We start from the raw sequence: 18,498 nt of genomic DNA on the forward strand, positions 1-18,498 counted from the left end.
GGACTTCTCAACTAGATGGCTGTGTGATTTTTGAAGTGCTCCTTTTTGATGCATATCTCCATGTGATATTCCTGACCTTTCCAGAATTAGGTTGTACGCGGTCAACCTCCATAGACGAGGTTAAGATTTGGGTAGAAGGAAAGGCCTTCTCCATACATTCTGGGTCATCACGAGTTGGGCGGCAACCCTTAAATGTGGCGGTAACGCTATTCCTGACGCATTTAAGGGTCCAGCAAATCACGGGTTTGGCAGTATTTACCCCCAGATCTGAGCTGGGGGGAAATCCGCTTGGAATTTGCCAATTTTTGGCACTATTACTGCGTGGTAATACCGCCATAAATTCCCCGTTGGGTCCAATGGGGAATTCCCGAATGGGCCCAATGGGGAATGGGAAAGTACTGTTCCGCCAAACCCGTTGGCGGTAGCGCTATTAGCGTGGGTAGTATCCCGGCGGGAATGCCGCCGGGATACCACCCAACTTGTGATGAGGCCCATAGTCCTTTGACACTTCTTGGTGGCCTACTCCTAGGCATGAGCCTCTTGGCAGATTTTTTGGACCAATGAAGGTCTTTCCTGTGATATGCACTTGTGGACAGTAACTGTGCAGATGGCTGCATAAGTGGCACACTAACGCGCATTGGTGAAACTATACATGGGCATGTTCTATTTTGGGTTATTATGACAAGTTCTCAGTTTCGATCCTTCCCTTCAGCATTCACAATTTCAGAACGTCTTTCACTTATCCCAAGCATATGCCAAGACATTACCTTTAGGACACACGCACACGTTGTATTTACCCTTTTAGGATGTTGCTCATGGCTACCTGTGTGAGCAAACACGAATAGTACGGTTAATGGGCTTCACAGGTTTTTTGCATTTGGGGAGGGATACATGTATGCCAGGCACATTACCATTGGCAAATCATCTTTCTTTTAATAAATGTTACAAGGTTATTTCGAACCGCTTCATTGCAGCTGTTAACCTAAACTGCGTATAATAAAAATATCTGAAGCCAGTGTGATTTTCAGAAACTTGATTTATAGGAATAAAGCCTCATAGCATTCAGCCCTGAATTAAAGCACTTTCTCAGGTTTCAGTTGCTTAAGATGGGTACAGCGGGTGGGGGTTGACAAGAGTGGGCACATTGAGTGCAGGGAATACCCTCTTGGGGAACATAACCTGAATACCCCAGCCATCATTTTTGCCGCTCGCAGAAAAGGTTGGTTGTATATAGAACCATTAATGATAATGAACCTGCCTCCTGTGAGACTAATTTGTTAACATAGCTGTAGCTGGCTGTTCCGAACAATCATTTGCATTTGACATTTTGAAAGACATTTGTATCACACTTGGCCAATACACTGCTGCCGACTGTAAATCACACCAGGCTTGATGATGTCAATAGTTGTACCTCTGGTACAGGTTGCTATCTGGTGTACATGGTAGACGGTGATTTATAATTGTGTATAGAAAAGAAAAACACCCGTTCTAACCTGTTACTCATTGCATTAGGATTTGTAGAAAATTACAATTTATAAACTTAATAATGTTAATAAATATATATATGGGTGTGGGGGCATGTATCCCTACAAAACGCTTAACTGTTGGCTTTGCTAGTGCTTGTTTTCAACTGTTCCCACTAGTGGTAATGGTGGATGCAGCTCTGTAGTCCTCCCCCATTCCTTTAACAGACTGAGGGCCGCCAATCTTGAGTACCTTGTAAAAGCTCTGTGGCCCATTGTTGTGTGGACACCAGTTGCCACTACCAAAAGGTGCTTGGAGTGTAAGATATCAGTAGATTGCAGTTCCTTACATTGAGCGACTGTGTGGGGCGCAGCAGCTGTCGTTCCAGCCTTTGAGTGTCTACGCTTTAGCAAGGCTCTCCATGAATATAAGAAAAGCCGATCGTGTTTTTAAATGGCTACTCTATGACTTATAGTCTAACAAATGAAAACGAGCTCATCTGCTGTGGGTTATTATGACCAATGTATCCTTTTTCTCCAAAAGCACTGTGCTTCCAGACACCAGCCGAAAAAGTAGGCAGAAAACGCGGAACGTGGACAAAACTATTAATCCGGTGTTCAACCACACTATGGTGTATGATGGCTTCAGAGCAGAAGACCTAAGGGAAGCGTGCGTGGAGCTCACGGTCTGGGATCACAACAGATTGGCCAACCACTTTCTGGGAGGACTGCGACTAGGCCTAGGATCAGGTAACTAGTTAACTCTGCATTGCGTCCATGTTTTACCCAATAATGAATTCATCCACCTACCTGGTTTTGTTTGACTAACATCACTGGTAAGTAGTCACTGCATAACCAAATCTGTGTCCTCATTGACAACAGAGGGAGTAATATTGAACATTCTTTAACATTAATTAGGCACTGTGACGCGGCCGTGCACACGCCCCTATTAAATGTGTGGGTGCACCCTTGAGGAAACAGCCCATGATACATAGAGCCGGATTCAAGCATGCAAGTGGCACAGAGGCATTATTTCTACATAATATCTAAAGAATTCCCACAAAAGGCAGAGGTGTTGCAGAGGTAGCCGCTCTACATACCTACTCCATATGCACTACATACCTACTCCATTTGCAAATGAATTTCATGAAGTACATGTGCTCCTTATTCTGTACAACTCTGCCCAAAACAGGAGAAAAAATGGCATTTGATGAACTTGCCATGAGCTCCATGTACAGAAAATAATCCAGCTAACAGCAGGATTAAAGGGGGGTCTTTTTGACCGGAACATAAATGTTGAAGATAATCTGAGCTCCTGCACCTTAAAGATTGTCCATATAAAGCATGAGCACTGTCTAGACTGCACAGTGTGTCCCGGTTCATGATTCTGCAAGGCATTGTTTTGGATGCAGGAAGAGCTCTGCTGACTTTAAGGGAAAATCAGAGTGCAAAAAATGTGACACAATGGCCCTCATTACGAGTCCGGCGGTAGCCTTGCCGGTAAAACCAGGAGGCTGCTGCCGTACCCGTAGAGATTTACCGGCTCCAAACTTGCCAGGGCATTACAGCCCCGGTGATCCAGTAAGTGCAAAGCCGGCATTTTGTAAATCCCCATTCCCGTGGAGTCACATAGGACTCCACGGGAATGGAAAAGTGGAAACACCGGCAGCATGTGGTAATGTGGTGCTATACTCCAACGGTTGTATTCGACTGCAGGGGTATCTCGGAGGAGTCTTGGATGTTCCAAGTCTTTTTTTTAACTGACCTAACCCAACAATTACAAATGGTTTGTTTGATCTGTACATGCAGCCACTTGTGTTCAGAATTTCAAAACATAAACTCTCCTACCATTCATATGCTGATGATACTATACTCTGCTTTATATGCATCTCAACAATCCCCCTGATCTGAGTCACAACATTGTACACTGTATGTGGGAAAGTAATTGGTGGATGATTACTAGCAAATTACAACTTTACAAAAACTGAACTTGTCCTCTTTGTCCTTAAACACCTACGAATGAATGCCCTGCATCAGGGGCGTTGCTAGGGGGGCTAAGGGGGCTATAGCCCCTGATCTTTTGGTTGTAGGCCCGGATAGAATCTCAGGAGATACAGCCAAAAGACTAGCTAGTCCCCAGTCCCAAGAGTTCCGACATCAGCTTAGCCCCGGGTCTTTTCCAGACCTAGCAACTCCCCTTCCCTGTTCGGCGTTCCACGGTCCTATGTCTCGAAGGTAAACCATCTGAGCTGGTACTGGCAGGCAAATCTCGGCCACGTATCTAACGTCAGTGAGATGAGTCTTTTTTCATCTTTTGACCCTTTAGCCTGATTTGTTTTTTATCCCAGCAGCCGGGCGCCCCATTGTCATGGGAGCATAAATGAACACCAAGTTGGACTATTCTAATGGCATTCTTTGCAGTATCCCTGAGCAGCAACTTTCATGCTTGCAAGTGTCCAAGAACGTGGCAGTTAGGCTGATGTTTTGATTGCCTAAATTCTCCTCTTTTTCTAAATTGAGGATTTCCCTTCACTGGGTACCTATTAGACAACGGATTATATTTAAAATACTTTGGCCCTCATTAGGACTCCGACGCTAAACCATGGTGCTATTAGCACCATGGTCCATGCCGGAGTCCGCCATGGAGAAAGGGGGAATTGCCACCCCATTCCAAGGTTAGTGGGGCGGTAATTCCCCTTTCTCCATGGCCCTTCCCCATTCCCATTTTTGCCCCATAGGGCTCAATGGGAATGGGGAAGGCGGCAATTACGGTACCGCAAATTGCGGTACCATAATTGCCATCAAGGTCCCTTTGCCGGTCCCTACTTTAACGGCTGGTCCAGACCAGCCGTTCAGGTCGGGAGCCGCAAAGGGACCTCGTAGTAAGGCGTTAAGGGGTTAACGGCGCCGCAGCCTTTCACGGCACCGTTAACCCCTTAACGCCGGGGTCGTAATGACCCCCTTTGTTTGGTATTTAAATGTATCTATATCCTATCAGTACCGTATCTTGCCAACAAAATCAGATATAACTGTCCTGCTCGCTGCTTTTGCTCGGCAGCTCAACATTTTCTTGTGGTCCTGTTTCCTGCTGTACCACCAGAAGGGACATGTGTTTCTGGGTGCTGCCCTCCGGTGTAGAACTCTTTACCACCCTCACTCAGGGCCATGGACTCCTACATCTCGTTCTGAAAACAGTTGTACCTTTCTGCTTAAACGTGATCATCGCAGCTGTTACCAGTGCCCAGATGCAGCTCACTCTGCCCAGCTTTCTAGCATGTTCTAAATGGCTCAAATCAACTCAAAGCAAGTAGGAGTCCTATGGAGATAAGATGCTAAAGTCAGCAAATACTGCTTGTAAGATTTCACCTTTGACATTAAAACATCACATACTGAATCGATTGAAACTCCAATGCCACTGCCCAATCATTGCTTGCAGCACACATAATATTCTAGTTCGCCTCTGGGGTGATAGGTGAATAATCACATTTATCAGGACCTTCCCTTTAAGTCTAGTAAATCAAGTGGGGGAGGGGAGAACTATGCTCTTCTCTGGTGCAGGCCACATTGTTCCTGTGGTGCCCTTGGGTTCTGTGCTGTACCACCTTCACAATGTGTTGGGAGCCGTGCTCCCGCACTATTCCATGTTGGAAAACATCTACTCTTTCTATTGCAACTTTTGGCTTTAGAACTCATGTACACCAATATTCCTCCACGCACCCCAGAATCACCCTCTCCCAGGAACATAGTCCAACTGCCAGTTTCTGTTTTTGCACCTAGTCCTCTCGACTGGGAACGTGCTGCTTCCACCTCGCATCAAGTATTTCGTGGGTGCAATTTTCTTCTTACTTTTTCAGTATACATTCAGTATTCTTTTTCTTTTTTCAGCACATCACGGTTTGTCTTTATTTTTTTAAAACTTTGTATGTATAATTGGCTTCAGTCCAATAGGGGTTGCACACTTTAAGTCACAGGCTTGAAGGCGTTTAGCCAATTCCTGCATCTCTTCTTGTCTGCCTACCCACACAGAGCCTGCATTACATGTCCAGAAATTCTGCATTGTGTGCAGTCTTGTGTTTTCTGTGCAAGAATCGCACCTCAGTCTCTCAAGAGCTCTCTTCAATGTTTGCATGCCGGTTCTAGATGGTGGTCTTCGTCCTGAACAATTAAAATTTAAATGTAAATAAGAGGGGAGGGGGGAGATGCTTACCAGACTAAGTATGAGTGGAAAGTCTGTTGCTAGCGGGTTGAAATAACTGGCGCATATCATGGTTATTCTGTGGGCTGGTCCGCAACTGTGGGTTCCAAACCTTTACCTGTAATTAGTTGTCGACATGCAAGGTGTAAAGAGCAACCCTTTGGTGGTACAGAAGTCTTTTTCCATTCCTACGGGGTAATTACGGTACCAAGGAAGGGATTCAAGAGGTTGGCTCCGTTATGTACAGTTCTTGCCAGCCATAGGATCAATCAGTTGGAGACCAGATGCATTTAAAATCCTAGGATATTACACAAGTCCACCCACCCTCGGATGTAGTGCACTTCTCCTCTCAGAAAACTGCTTTTCTAGAACCTTTGCCTCTGGCAGACTGCAGAAACTGTGTTTTCCCATCGACAATCCTCCTTCTCCAGCATTTGAGTCGGAGACAATTCTGAAGGGAAGGTATCATTTCAAACGTGATATAACGGTGTATTTCTAGTAAGGAAGAAAAACGGCCAGTGGCACCCGATACTAGATCTAGGGGCCCTCAACAAGTTTGCTTGTCATCTAAAATACTGTGATTAGGTCGGCTACGTCAAGGGCATGGCCGACGAGCGACCTCTCAGGAGTGCTCCTGCGATGGGTGGGGTCTTAGTGTCATCTCCCCTTTCAAGTAATTTCCTTCTTTGTCGAATACTTGGGAAACAGTATAATCTTTTAATTATAATTGTCTTTCTTTGGCATAGCTAATGTTGGTTGTTATCTTGTTCAAATATTGCCCTCCCTTTACTTTGGCAATGATGGTTACAATATTGTTCAAATATTACTGCTTCTATACTTTGGCAATCTCTCTTCATTCGATCTCTCTCAATATAAGTGTTACTCCCAAAATGCTTTACTTCGTTAGTTCGGTATTCAAAAGGCTTATTTCCAGTCTGCAGTCTTTTGCGAAGCACCACTGGGCTACCTAGCAAAGGCCAGCTCACCAGTCTTTTCCTACGCTTCCGTTCGATCCGCTGCTGCTTCAACTTCTTCTATCGTAAGGACTTTTGTGTCCGACAGCTCCGTTCACACTCCCGGTGCTCGTGCCTTCTGCACAGGGAGCCTGCTTCGCTCCTCACATACTCTGAGTAAGGCACAGAATTAGGAGAGCTCCTCTCTTCCTTCCATGGGACAGCCAATATCAGCACTGCTTCCCGATGCACAATCTCTGCACCTCCAATTCCCATCTCCTAGTAGTCTCTCGGCACTGTAACCCGCTGGAGACACAGCAGCAGCTCTGGCGTCTTCTTCCTTCTGCTGCTCCCACTGATGCTGTCTTCTAATAGCCTGCACCTGAAGGAGATTTAAACATTTAAAAGTCCTGCTTAGGTGTGGTTCATCAGAACCACTAGACTGCATACTATGGTTTGGCACCTCTCCTCTTCCTCGTGCCAGTACCTAGAGCTTTATGGGACTTTAAGTCCCTAATGTTCTTGTTCGTTTTTACATCAAAGGCTTCAATTTTACAATGGGCCATTAAGACCGTGGGCTCAGTAGAGAAGATGGTTAGAGGGTTCTCCCAATTCTCCTGACCGAGTCTCCCTCCCATGTGATCCTCCCACAGAACACAACCTCCAGGCTTAGGATCAAGAAGCATCTGCCTTTCCCTGGCCACATGAGAAGGGTACCATGCCAGGGTCTTTGGAATGATCACCTCTGATTCATCACAGACAGGCCCACACAAAGTTTCAGTTGATGGACACTGAGATGAGGCTTATACACTGTCCTTATCAAGAGAGTATGGGTACCACTCTCAGCTGGGGCTGTGATGCCTGCCAGAGAGACGTCCAGAGCCAGTTTTACTCCTGAGTTAGTTGGCCAGTGGCAGTTGAGAGGGTCCCGATTTCAGTCTCCCCTTGCCAGCATGTAATCCAGCAGTACACCCCTGCCTCAAGCCATGCCTCCAATACAGGATGTGTGCCAGTGTTTCTCTGTTCCTTTTAGAGCCACATCTACCAAGAAGGAAACCAAAAGGAAAGGGAGTGTGAGTCCAGACCCAGTGGCCTACATTTGTGATAAGAAAGCTGAAACCCGACCAGCACCACTCTGCATCAGGAGGCTAGAGGGAAAGAGACAGAGAAAGGGGCGCAGAGGCATACACCAGGCATTTGAGAGAGATAGAGAGAAACAACCAGGAGGTTCAGAGATTGTGAAGCTAGCTCAGAGACAGAGTTGTGGAAGAGGTGGTGGGAGATGGCAGTCTTTAGTATGTAGGTGGCTAAAGAGGTGATGTACAGTGAAAAGACCATTAACAAGAAGGGTGATAAATCAGCAGAGATGTAGCAGAGAATTCCTAGGAGTGGAGGAGGATGAAAGATGATGACGAGGACGAGGAGATGGACCGAAAATAAAAGAGTGTCTTAGACTGGTGGATGAACAAGCTAGGTGAATTGTTAAGGAGGTGCAGGTTAAGCATGAGAGCACACAGAGGGAAAGAAGGAGCTGGAGAATGTCTCCCACGTATGAGCTCATGGCGTGATGTAAAGAAGCTGACCGTTTGGGTTCGGATGCTGTATACCAAAGGTCCCGATTGAGGAGGGTGGTAGGAAAACTAGAGATCTTTAAGGCCAGCTACAAATGTTGCACCAACCATCAGGCTCCAGTGCATATTTGAACCCTGTGAGAATATGGCACAAGAACATTGCTACAGGCAATCCAAATAACAGAGACATTGCTCATGCACAGACATTACCAGAATAAATGTGCGATCCCTTTTTCTTAGACATTCTTCATTTGATTTGGGACACTCAACACACATAACCCCACATTTGGTTTCTTAAGTTTTGTTATGTTAAGCCACTAGTAAAGACCCGAACTCGGCACTAATGAGAACCAAAAGAATCTTTGCTTTGGACTATTTTGAAACTTTCCGAGAGTGCACAACCATCCTGATCACTATTGAGTAACTGTTGTGTACACATTCTTGACCCTGAGGGTATTGCTATAGCTAATCCCAGGAGAAAAAAAACAGAGGTGTTAGGAACCTTTTGTCACGGGTCTTTGATACTTGTACGATTCGTGACATTGCCTACAAATGCCACAACTCACCAGAGAATTAGTTGTATACAATGTCTTAGCGCTAAACAAAGCAACAATTTTAAAGCTCCTCCAAATTCAAAACAGGGTGACTGATTCTTTGCCTCAAATCACAGGATTCCATTTCCTCGTTTCTCAGTTAAATCCAGTATTCTCTTCAAAACACTTTGCATTGTACTAATGTGTTATCTTCTCGGATGGCCCAAAGTACTTGTCTCCTTACCTAAATACATGCCTAAACAGTAGAACACTTTGATCATGCAGTGAACACAAACTTATACTGGTGAAACAGGAATTCACTGGTCAAGACCTGGCCACGACAGGCCCCAACCTCTAGCGAAACATCCCAAAAACACTGACTGGGAAAGAATTTACACAAGTTCAACACAAGGACAAGACCTGATTCTTCACCACAACCTTCCTCTGGGACACTCAATTTTGGCAAACTCCTCCAGAATGACTGCAAACATGTGTAAACTCTTAACCATCTTTGAAAATCAGGTCTTGCTCTGTTAGTTCGGAATGTACCAACCAGTACTGTGTGTATATGTATATATTGTGCTCTCCTCTCTCTTCTCCTCCTGACCCAAGTTATCAGGGTCTACCCAGAACCTACCTTGTCAAAAAATGAAATAGAAACTTAGAACATTGTATCCCTTTTATCATGAGTTAGGCTGGTGTCTTTTTCTGGCACCTACCTTTGACTGGACTGGTTCTTCATCTGACTACCTCTGCCAAAGTGCTGCTTCGGCAGTGTGGCCGGCATACCCTTGTAGTGTTGACCCGTGAAGAAGGGTTTTATTTTAGCTGATAATCCCAAGGAGTGCACTGTCTGTCTGGACAGTCTGAATGTGGTCTACCTTATCCCATAAAAGGTTTGTTACCCTGAAAGGGCATACCATTATTTTCACCTGCACATCATGCGAGAAACCGGACGGGTGCAACCATCCATGGTGTCTAAAATGTGCTGAGGTGACTATCCTCCTAGCTACAAGGTCCCCTGTATCCAGGCTAGTCTGCATTATATATGTAGAGGTATCAAATTCAACTGAATAGAATTTTCCACCTACTGCCACAAGCCAAACTGATGAAGATCCCCCAAGATGTTGGCTGCATTAATGGAGCACAAGCCAATGACCCAGAAATAAACACTTACTTGGCCCTGGCATTGAATTTTTGACTCTTTATCTGGTTGCAAAGCAGGGAAGGAATTTGGTTGTCCCCCAGAGGTGCCGGCATGAACCACCAAGGATTCAGCTGCTGGATGGTCACATAATTACAAGGGCCTCCTTTATTGGTTTGTACCTCCTCCGTGTATTCTGGCTGAGGGCTGGGCCAGACATTGACTTCTCTCAAATATTTCTAATCTGGTCCTTCATACACACTCCAAAAGTGGACAAGGCTGGTTCTTTTCAGGGCCCCTGTGTATCACAAGACTCTGATCCTCGGAATCCAAATCGTGGATCTCGAAGGCTTTGACCACCCTTCCCACAAGGCTCACATTGGCAGCAAATTCTATTCTTTTGCCCATCAATAACGTTTCATTGAGGACTACCGCAGGTGAGATACCTAAACCACTGGGGAGATGGAGGTTCCTTGGAGCATCTCCAAAATAATTTCTCTGCTCTTAGGTAATGTTCCAGTGTCAAAAGTATCGCCCCCATCCAGTAAGGCATTTACCTTTCTACGTGCATTCAATGTTATGCCTTCCAAACTGAAGCCCACGGGTATGCTTCCTACCTCTATCTTTCATGAGTCCTTCATGGTGCTGTGCCATTGCCCTGTGGCAATCCTCTCCATGCCACAGAGTTGGTGGAGGTATTCCTGCCAAATAGGACGACAACCAGAGCACCCAGCTTTTCTGCCCCTTTATCAGGGATGCCAGAGTGTCCTGGACCACACTTTCTAACAGCCATGGTAGGAGTGGGTGTCATTAGCTGTTGATCTATCTCTGCAAACATAGGTGACCTATCATGCCTAAAGAACTTTAAGTCCCTCTGTGGCAGCCCATAATGGCCATTACCCACTGACCTGATAGAGGGACCCCAAGTCGAGCAGTCTGTCTGTTTCTTCTTGTTTTCATGTTTTCTAAATGTTTGTGTTTTGGGGACTCTTATGGTGAGATCTCATTTCGTGTCCTCTCTTGGAACAGGCTGAAGGACTCGGTCAACAGTTTTTCTCACAAATACTCATAGTGCACCCGTTCCAGTTCTGAAGAGCGCCTGTGCTCATCCGGAGGCAACACTTCTCCTTAGACTTCTCCTGGAACATCAACAGTCTGTGTTCACGAGACCACCTAGGCTTGGATATCATGCCCCAGCATGCTTCACACTCCTTACTATCATGTTAGATGCCTAGGCACATCTTGAAGCAGTCATGGATGTCTTGTAACATTTGTTACAAGCCATAACACCAGAGGGTTTCTTACATTTTGATAAAAGAATTGGAAACATCCAATTTTAACAGAATTTACACTTACATGACCATTGTAACCAGTGGCTCCAAACGTCTTCCGAAGTCCCGTAAACCATGGCATCGGAAAGGTAACTGTTGGGCCGGGTGGGCAGTGTCACTTACTCCTTGGACACGGTCAGTTTCGATGGTGGCTGCAAGGTGCACTCTCACAGCACTGTGGGTGTTCACAAGTGTGAGTCAAACATTTCCAAGGTCCCTGACTCCAGGCCGGATGTTGCATAGATGAGGAATATGTGTAGGGGACCTAGGATCCATCAGAAACAACGTTACCCGCTGGGTACTTAACTTGTTCTTAAATGATGTAGTTACATTTTTGCAATACAGAAGTATAACATGTACTGTCAATGTGTACTGCACTTGCCAATCCTCTAACTTACCTGCCCATATGTGCGTTTTGAATCAATATTATTGCAAGTTGACGCCAAATAAAATAAAACGTGCACAGATTTTAGTAATATCTATCCTTAATGAGATGCTCACAGTCCCTCGGAATTCACCTTTATCAGCCAGGAGTGAAACATCGGGATGTATACGATTCGGCTGTGGCACAATTGTTTGTGGCCAAATTGACCGTGGTCAATTTGGACACGAAGACAATTTTTCTGTGGCCAAATCGGGCCAAGTTTAAACCCCCCACGTCCCCCCAATACACCCCCCCACCCACTCCCTATTTACCTTTTTCACATCCGCTTTGTTTCTGACCCTGCGGCGTCGGTTCCGTCCCCCCTACTCGGTTCGGATCCGACGCTTCAGGGTATGCTTTATTTTTCCCGTCCCCAGCCTCCAGACCTCCGGAAGCGGGGGACACCCCCGCTACCCTCAAAGGCCATCACTACCAAACATGGAGAGCGGGGGACATCCACGCAACCCCTGCTTCCCATGCTTAGTAGCAATTACCCAAACTGATAGTTGTTAAACGATTGAATGGTACCGTCCGAATTTGGACAGATTTACCAATGGTACCGGCCACAATCGGACTATTTACCATATGATCATTTGTTAACAATCAATTTGGGTACTACCAAACATCCCACTTCTTTTACTGCTGCCCACCTCCATACTGCCTCTCGCCTGTCTCCACACCTCATCACCATGGTGCACTGAAGCCACTTAAGCAACCGGATAGGCAACCCAGATAGGATGAGGGGTAGCGATGTGTTTTGATCCCTGTGTAAAGTCACTGGAGCTCTCCAGGGGGAGGTGAGAGTGTAGGGTCCGCTCAGTTTGCATTTTGTTATCTTTTGGAACTGTCGCACAGGTAGCAGCCAGTCCTCTCAGCTGCTAGCCATGCCACAGGCTAATGCATTTGAATAAATCCCAGGTATACTCATGTGCTCAATCACAGTCACTGATTTGTTGATACTGTTGATAGACCACTGCTACTATCTTTATTGCATCATAATCTTCCCTTGGAATGTATATTTAATCTACACAGGTCCCCCATATAATGCCAAATTTTGCATTCCAGGTAAAAGCTATGGCACGCCGGTGGACTGGATGGATTCGACCTCCTATGAAGCTTCCCTGTGGAAGAGAATGATGAACTCGCCCGATCAGTGGGTAGAGGACACCCTGCAGCTTAGAATGCTAATGATGGCAAAAATGGCAAAGTAACCCGGTACCTACAGTGTCTGTTATTGCTTCATAAGAAGGTGGTATCCACTGACGAGCACGCTGGCCATTGCAGTAGCTGAAGCAGTATCTAGCGAATTGTTGACTTTCTTCCCTACTGTGCCTTGAGATTCTACAACAGGATTAAAAATGGGTGCTGAAAAGGGGGGGGGCCTCAGGAAGCACTTCATGAAATGTATTTCTAGGAGAATAACCTTCACTTTAAAATTGTAATGATTATGACACGTCTGTATGTTTTCCTTAACTTTCACTTTAAATCAATGTTTATATAGATCTAAAAAAAAAGAAAGAAGTATGATGTTAAAAATAAAATGCATATTTATCTCCAGTGAACGGCTATCCTGTATATTGCATCAAGTAAACTGCCAGGCTCACATCTGCGAGCATCAATGCTGAGCCAGAAAAGCTCGCATGTACATATTACTTATGCCATTGAAATGTTCTTAAAATACCAAACACTTTTTCTACTGTTTTCAAATGTGTTAAATGATTTTAAGCAGAGCCACTGTCCTCATCTAACTCTATAATATGGTATTATTTAGACTGTGATTTTATCTTAAGAAGTAAATTAGATATGGAATTCGTTCATCCCTTACACCCAAAGCAGCTTTCTTGGTAGTTTTTAATAAGATAGAGATTGGATGCACTTTAATGCCACTGTTAGGATATGGAGGAGTACAGGGTTCTTTGTGGTTTCACCATTGGGTTAATCGACCATATATAAATATTTGTAATTAAAGCGAGCAGGTGGTCGCCCTTTGTTCTTATTTTATTTGCTTGAAAGTGTATGTGTCATAGCTTCTGTACATTTGTGGTCGCAGGAACACATGTTTCATTTGGGCATGGTTGCCTATTTTTATTGTGCTCGCGCTGTAAGCTATTTTTTTATTGTGTAATCATAAAAAAACTCCAGTCCTATATTTAAATAAATACAAATTACGCACCCGTGTTCCTGTTGCATTATTTAAAGTGACTTATCTAAATTGAACAATATGCACATTGTTATTATGGTATGTATTGAGTGCAGGCCTAGCTTTGTGAAGCAACCGAGAGCTTTACAAATCATAAGGGGAAAGCACACGACGAGGAAAGCAATATGCACACATGGGTTTATGGTGATTGCATCTAAAAACCATTGCATCTAATGCCATTCCATCGAAATCTTCATCTAAAAAATGTCGATCTAATGCATTTTTTTTCTTTTTGGGGGCGGGGTATTCTCCCCCCCTCCAAACCGCCGTTTTGTTACCCTTTAAAATACAGCTGAACAAAAATTAACCCTTTACCCCCCAAAAAACATGCATTAGATGGACATTTTTAGATGGAAAAAATGTGATGGAATGGTATTAGATGGAATGGGTTTAGATGAATTGACTAGTTACTGCACACATGTCACAAATTTAAATTTATTACACAGGAAGGGCAGTTAAGCTAATGTTTCTAAAAAGCACCTCTGACTTCTTCTAGTACTTGTCTCTACTGTGGTATGTCCCGGGGAGCAGATGCAGAACTCGAGTCTCGGGGAGGGTATTTCGGTAAATCTTAAATAGAAGAACCTCAGGGTCAACACAGGAACGTACAGCACTATCCCTAGCAATCCAAAACTCTGCTGCACCGCTCCTTATCAGTGTATTTCATAGCCTTCTCAGTACATTGACATCAGTGCAACACACAGAAGGTTCTGTGACCTTACTCGAGAGGCGTTCAGCCTTTCAAATGAGTGCAGTACTCCTCTATGAGGATCTAAGACAACCTTGACACCCAAGGTCACTTCTGCACTCTTCAAGCGATAACCAACAAAGCTGTGTACCTTTAATACAATTAAGACTCCCCCTTCTCTACTATTAATTTGAAGCAACTTCTGTTTGTGAAACATGAATGTTTTTTGGCAGTGTTAGGATATTTTTAAATAACTCTGCTAAGCCAGCAAAATACAAATTTATGATCAAGCACGTCATTATTTCCCTAATGTCCTCTCTTCATCCTGATTGCAAGCATATCATTCAAAATGGAGTCTCGCTCTGAGCCACATGTAAGCCACATGTGGCCTCGGACTGAATATAAAGGCCTAGTATTTCTTAAATCAGTACTACTTTCATGTGCATTTAAATTCACATGCACTTCCCATCAACATTCTTTTAGGAATTCATTTGCATATATCTGCATTTCTCCTCCGTAGGGATCTGGTCAAACATTTTTGAAAGGGAGTCTGTATACCAGCCTTGTGAACGTCTAGACCTGCGGGCCCAGAATCATCCTGTCTGAATTCAAGAAGAAATCCTCTGGACTCCCCCACATCGCCACCGGTGTCAATGTGGTCAGGTGTCTAAGTAGCTTTCCCAACTAGGAGAAGCAGCCACTGCTGGGTTGGCTTTCGCAGCACCTCTACCTGTAAATGAGTCCTTGTAATGTGGCTGAGGTTGTGGTGGCTATTCAAATCCTGGCTGTTTCTAAGGAGTAATGGTAGGATTCTGTCATCTTGCCAGCAGAGGGTGCTCCCAAAAGGCATGTGGGGCCAATAATCAGTTGGTTATGTTACTGTAAGAGCAGTGTCCATGGCCCCTGCATCTGCTAACGACCACTAAACGCAACAGCCGTTGCAAGGTAGGCCCCTGGGCTTATTACATCGAATCTCCTGCAAAAAAGAAATAGCTTTTATTTGTTTGCATTTTTCGGCGGAATGCGCCACAATTACAGTATTGTAAACTGCCTTGCCCAATAATTGCGTGCAAAGTCCCATACTAGCTGGGACCACACTCAGCAGCCTAACGTGCGTGCATTCTCCATTAAACAACACGAGGAGACCAGCCATTTCGAAGATGGCCGCCTGAGAAATCCGAGCTGTACCTCCTTCCTCCTTGTGTGCAGCCAACTCCTGATTGGCTATCCGGTGCCATTTCTGCACCAACTACGAGCCGGCAGGCTCCGAGCCGGCCTCCAACACGAAGGCTGGAAACACAAAGGCTCCTTCCTGTCCTGAGCCTGTCCAGTGCCGACAGTGCCAAGGGCCAGGACTTCTGCTTGTTTGGACACAACTACCCTGATCCCTCCTGCTACCCAACAGACAAGCGGTAAGAAACTTAGAACTACTCCCCTCCTCTGGGTATTGCCCCATTGCACTTTTGACAGTGCCTATCATCTTGCCGAACCCGGAATTTTTTCTTTTGCTGCACCATTCTGACCCTATCAACACCTTATTGGTATTCCCGCCACCCGCTGGGGCACCTGCCCCCCATCACCTGCGGGAGTCACTCGGCACAGTCACCTATTACGTGCTCGATGCCATAGTGACTTGCTCTGCCACCGAAGTGATAAACGGCATTTCACTCACTTCTAACTTACCTGCTAAGTGAACCCTTATTCTTCACAATACCGATGTCTACATACTGTATTCTAATCCTGCTATACATGTATCTTTACAAGCAATGAGTACTGTCTGGGAAAAAATGCTAATTAAGCCTTCTTGTGGATTTTCGAATTTAGGTGGCATAGTGCCCTGATGCACCTGTTTGAAAAAATGCCAGTTGATTTGTGTCGTGCCTCTGATCGCCCACAGGCCACACTTGATTGTATCATGCCTTATGGTCGCCTACAGACCACATTTGATTGATTTGTGTTGTGCCTATTGGTCGCCTACAGACCACATTTGATTGTTGTGTTTTGCCTTATGGTCGCCTACAGACCACATCTGATTGTTGTGTTGTGCCTTATGATCGCCTACAGACCACATCTGATTGATTTGTGTTGTGCCTTATGGTCGCCTACAGACCACATTTGATTGTTGTGTTGTGCCTTATGGTCACCTACAGACCACATTTGATTGTTGTGTTGTGCCTTATGGTCGCCTACAGACCACATTTGATTGTTGTGTTGTGCCTTATGGTCGCCTGCAGACCACATTTGATTGTTGTGTTGTGCCTTATGGTCGCCTACAGACCACACTTGATTGATTTGTGTTGTGCCTTATGGTCGCTAATAGACCACACTTGCAACCCCTGCCTACTAGCAACGCTACTCACATCATGTATTGGTGCCTAACTACTCTCATCCACCTACTGTATATCTACACTAGACACTGGACTAGTCAACCCAACCCACATTCTAATCAAGACACATACACTAGCACACGTATGGTAACCACCACCCTCACCTCGTGGCCTAGCACCATGACACTTGCAAACCCGTACTTGGATGATCCAGCACTCTGGATACGCCACTTTGCTACTAGACCAACACCTAACCAACCTTGTACCACTGCTATTAGAAACATTAGATTGAATTCTAGAACTATCCCACCTACCTTTCCATGCTATCACCACCCTAGCATTTTATCTAGAAATTCTAGATTAAGAGTCTGTTGTATGAAACATTCGCATATTGACCACAACCTTGCCAATTCGGCCATTGACCCAGACAAGCTAGCCCATATTCTCTTGCATGACCTACCTATACCACCAGAAAAATTTCCCCAAAAAGACAAACTTATTAAAGCAGCCTTGGTGAATGCCAGGTCTCTTCCTGCCCATGCTCTCGACATCGCTGATTTTATAACTTACGAAAAACTCGATCTCCTTGCAGTCACGGAAACCTGGCTTAATGCTGCCTCCGATCCATCTCTGGCCCTTGCCATACCTAATGATTATGCTATCATTAGATGCGACAGAAACACCTCTCAAACGAAGGGAGGTGGACTCGCCCTCATATTCAGAAATACCTTTGACATTAAAGTCATCCAGGAAGCTCAAATCCCCTCTGCTGAATCCTTGTCCATCAAGCTACCTATATCACCTAACCACAGGGCAACTATGCACCTTATTTACCGACCACCAAGTCCCATCTCTTCTTTTATAGAGTACATTGCATCACTCATAACCTCAGATACCAAACCTAATTCTCAAACCATCTTACTTGGGGATTTTAATCTCGGTTTTAACGACCCTAAGAACACTAACGCCCATGACCTAGCCAACACCTTATCTGACTTGGGTCATACACACATTATTCACGAGCCCACTCATATCAAAGGCAGAACACTGGACTGGCTCACTCACCTCAATTGCTCTATTGACCTCCTATCCAATGACCCATGCAGGTGGTCCGATCATCATAAAATAACCTTTTCGATCAAAGTCAACACACCACACCTGGCGCCTATCATCGCCCCAGCCACCAGCATGAGAAATAAGAAAGACATTACTCCTGACAAACTCCTACCTATATTACTCCCCATCCTGAACAATATTGACTCAGATGCTGATCCCACAGTTTTAGTGGATATCTACAACCAGGCTATACTCAAAGCACTGGACACCATCGCCCCTCTAAAATTGCGGAAACCTAAACCACAGCGTCACCTTAACACTTGGTTCACTCCGCAGTTAAGAGAATTACGCAAAACTAAGAGAACCGCTGAGGCACATTGGAAAAAACATCCCACAGCATCCAATAAGACTGAGCTAACCCTAGCCTCCTCCAGTTACAAAGAAGCCATCCTTCTTGCTAAAAAAGACACCTATAACAAAAGGATTACACAAGCGGAATCCAACACAAAAGAACTTTTTAAGATTCTGAAAGAACTAGAATCCCCCATTGCCCCTATAGACAAATGTGTTACTGACGCACTATGGTGTAGTAATATTCAGAAGGCCTTATTAG

General features: G+C 44.9%; 1 protein-coding gene across 25 annotated transcripts in view; it reads left to right on the top strand.

Annotated features, from left to right (window-relative positions):
• Positions 1-13,786, top strand: part of SYTL2 (synaptotagmin like 2) — a 573,462-nt gene extending 559,676 nt beyond the window's left edge. For 20 of the 25 annotated variants that reach the window (XM_069639787.1, XM_069639792.1, XM_069639788.1 and 17 more), the window contains 2 exons: positions 2,008-2,213; positions 12,680-12,967. In XM_069639787.1, coding sequence (XP_069495888.1) covers positions 2,008-2,213; positions 12,680-12,825 — 352 coding nt within the window. In that variant the 3' untranslated portion in view covers positions 12,826-12,967. Of the gene's footprint in view, positions 1-2,007; positions 2,214-12,679 lie in introns of all 25 variants that reach the window. The other 5 variants (XM_069639800.1, XM_069639806.1, XM_069639810.1 and 2 more) reach the window with 2 other exon arrangements.
• The last annotated feature ends 4,712 nt before the right edge of the window (positions 13,787-18,498 follow it).

Source organism: Ambystoma mexicanum, chromosome 7q, assembly GCF_040938575.1.
Source record: "Ambystoma mexicanum isolate Mex_15411 chromosome 7q, UKY_AmexF1_1, whole genome shotgun sequence".
Classification (NCBI taxonomy): domain Eukaryota; kingdom Metazoa; phylum Chordata; class Amphibia; order Caudata; family Ambystomatidae; genus Ambystoma; species Ambystoma mexicanum.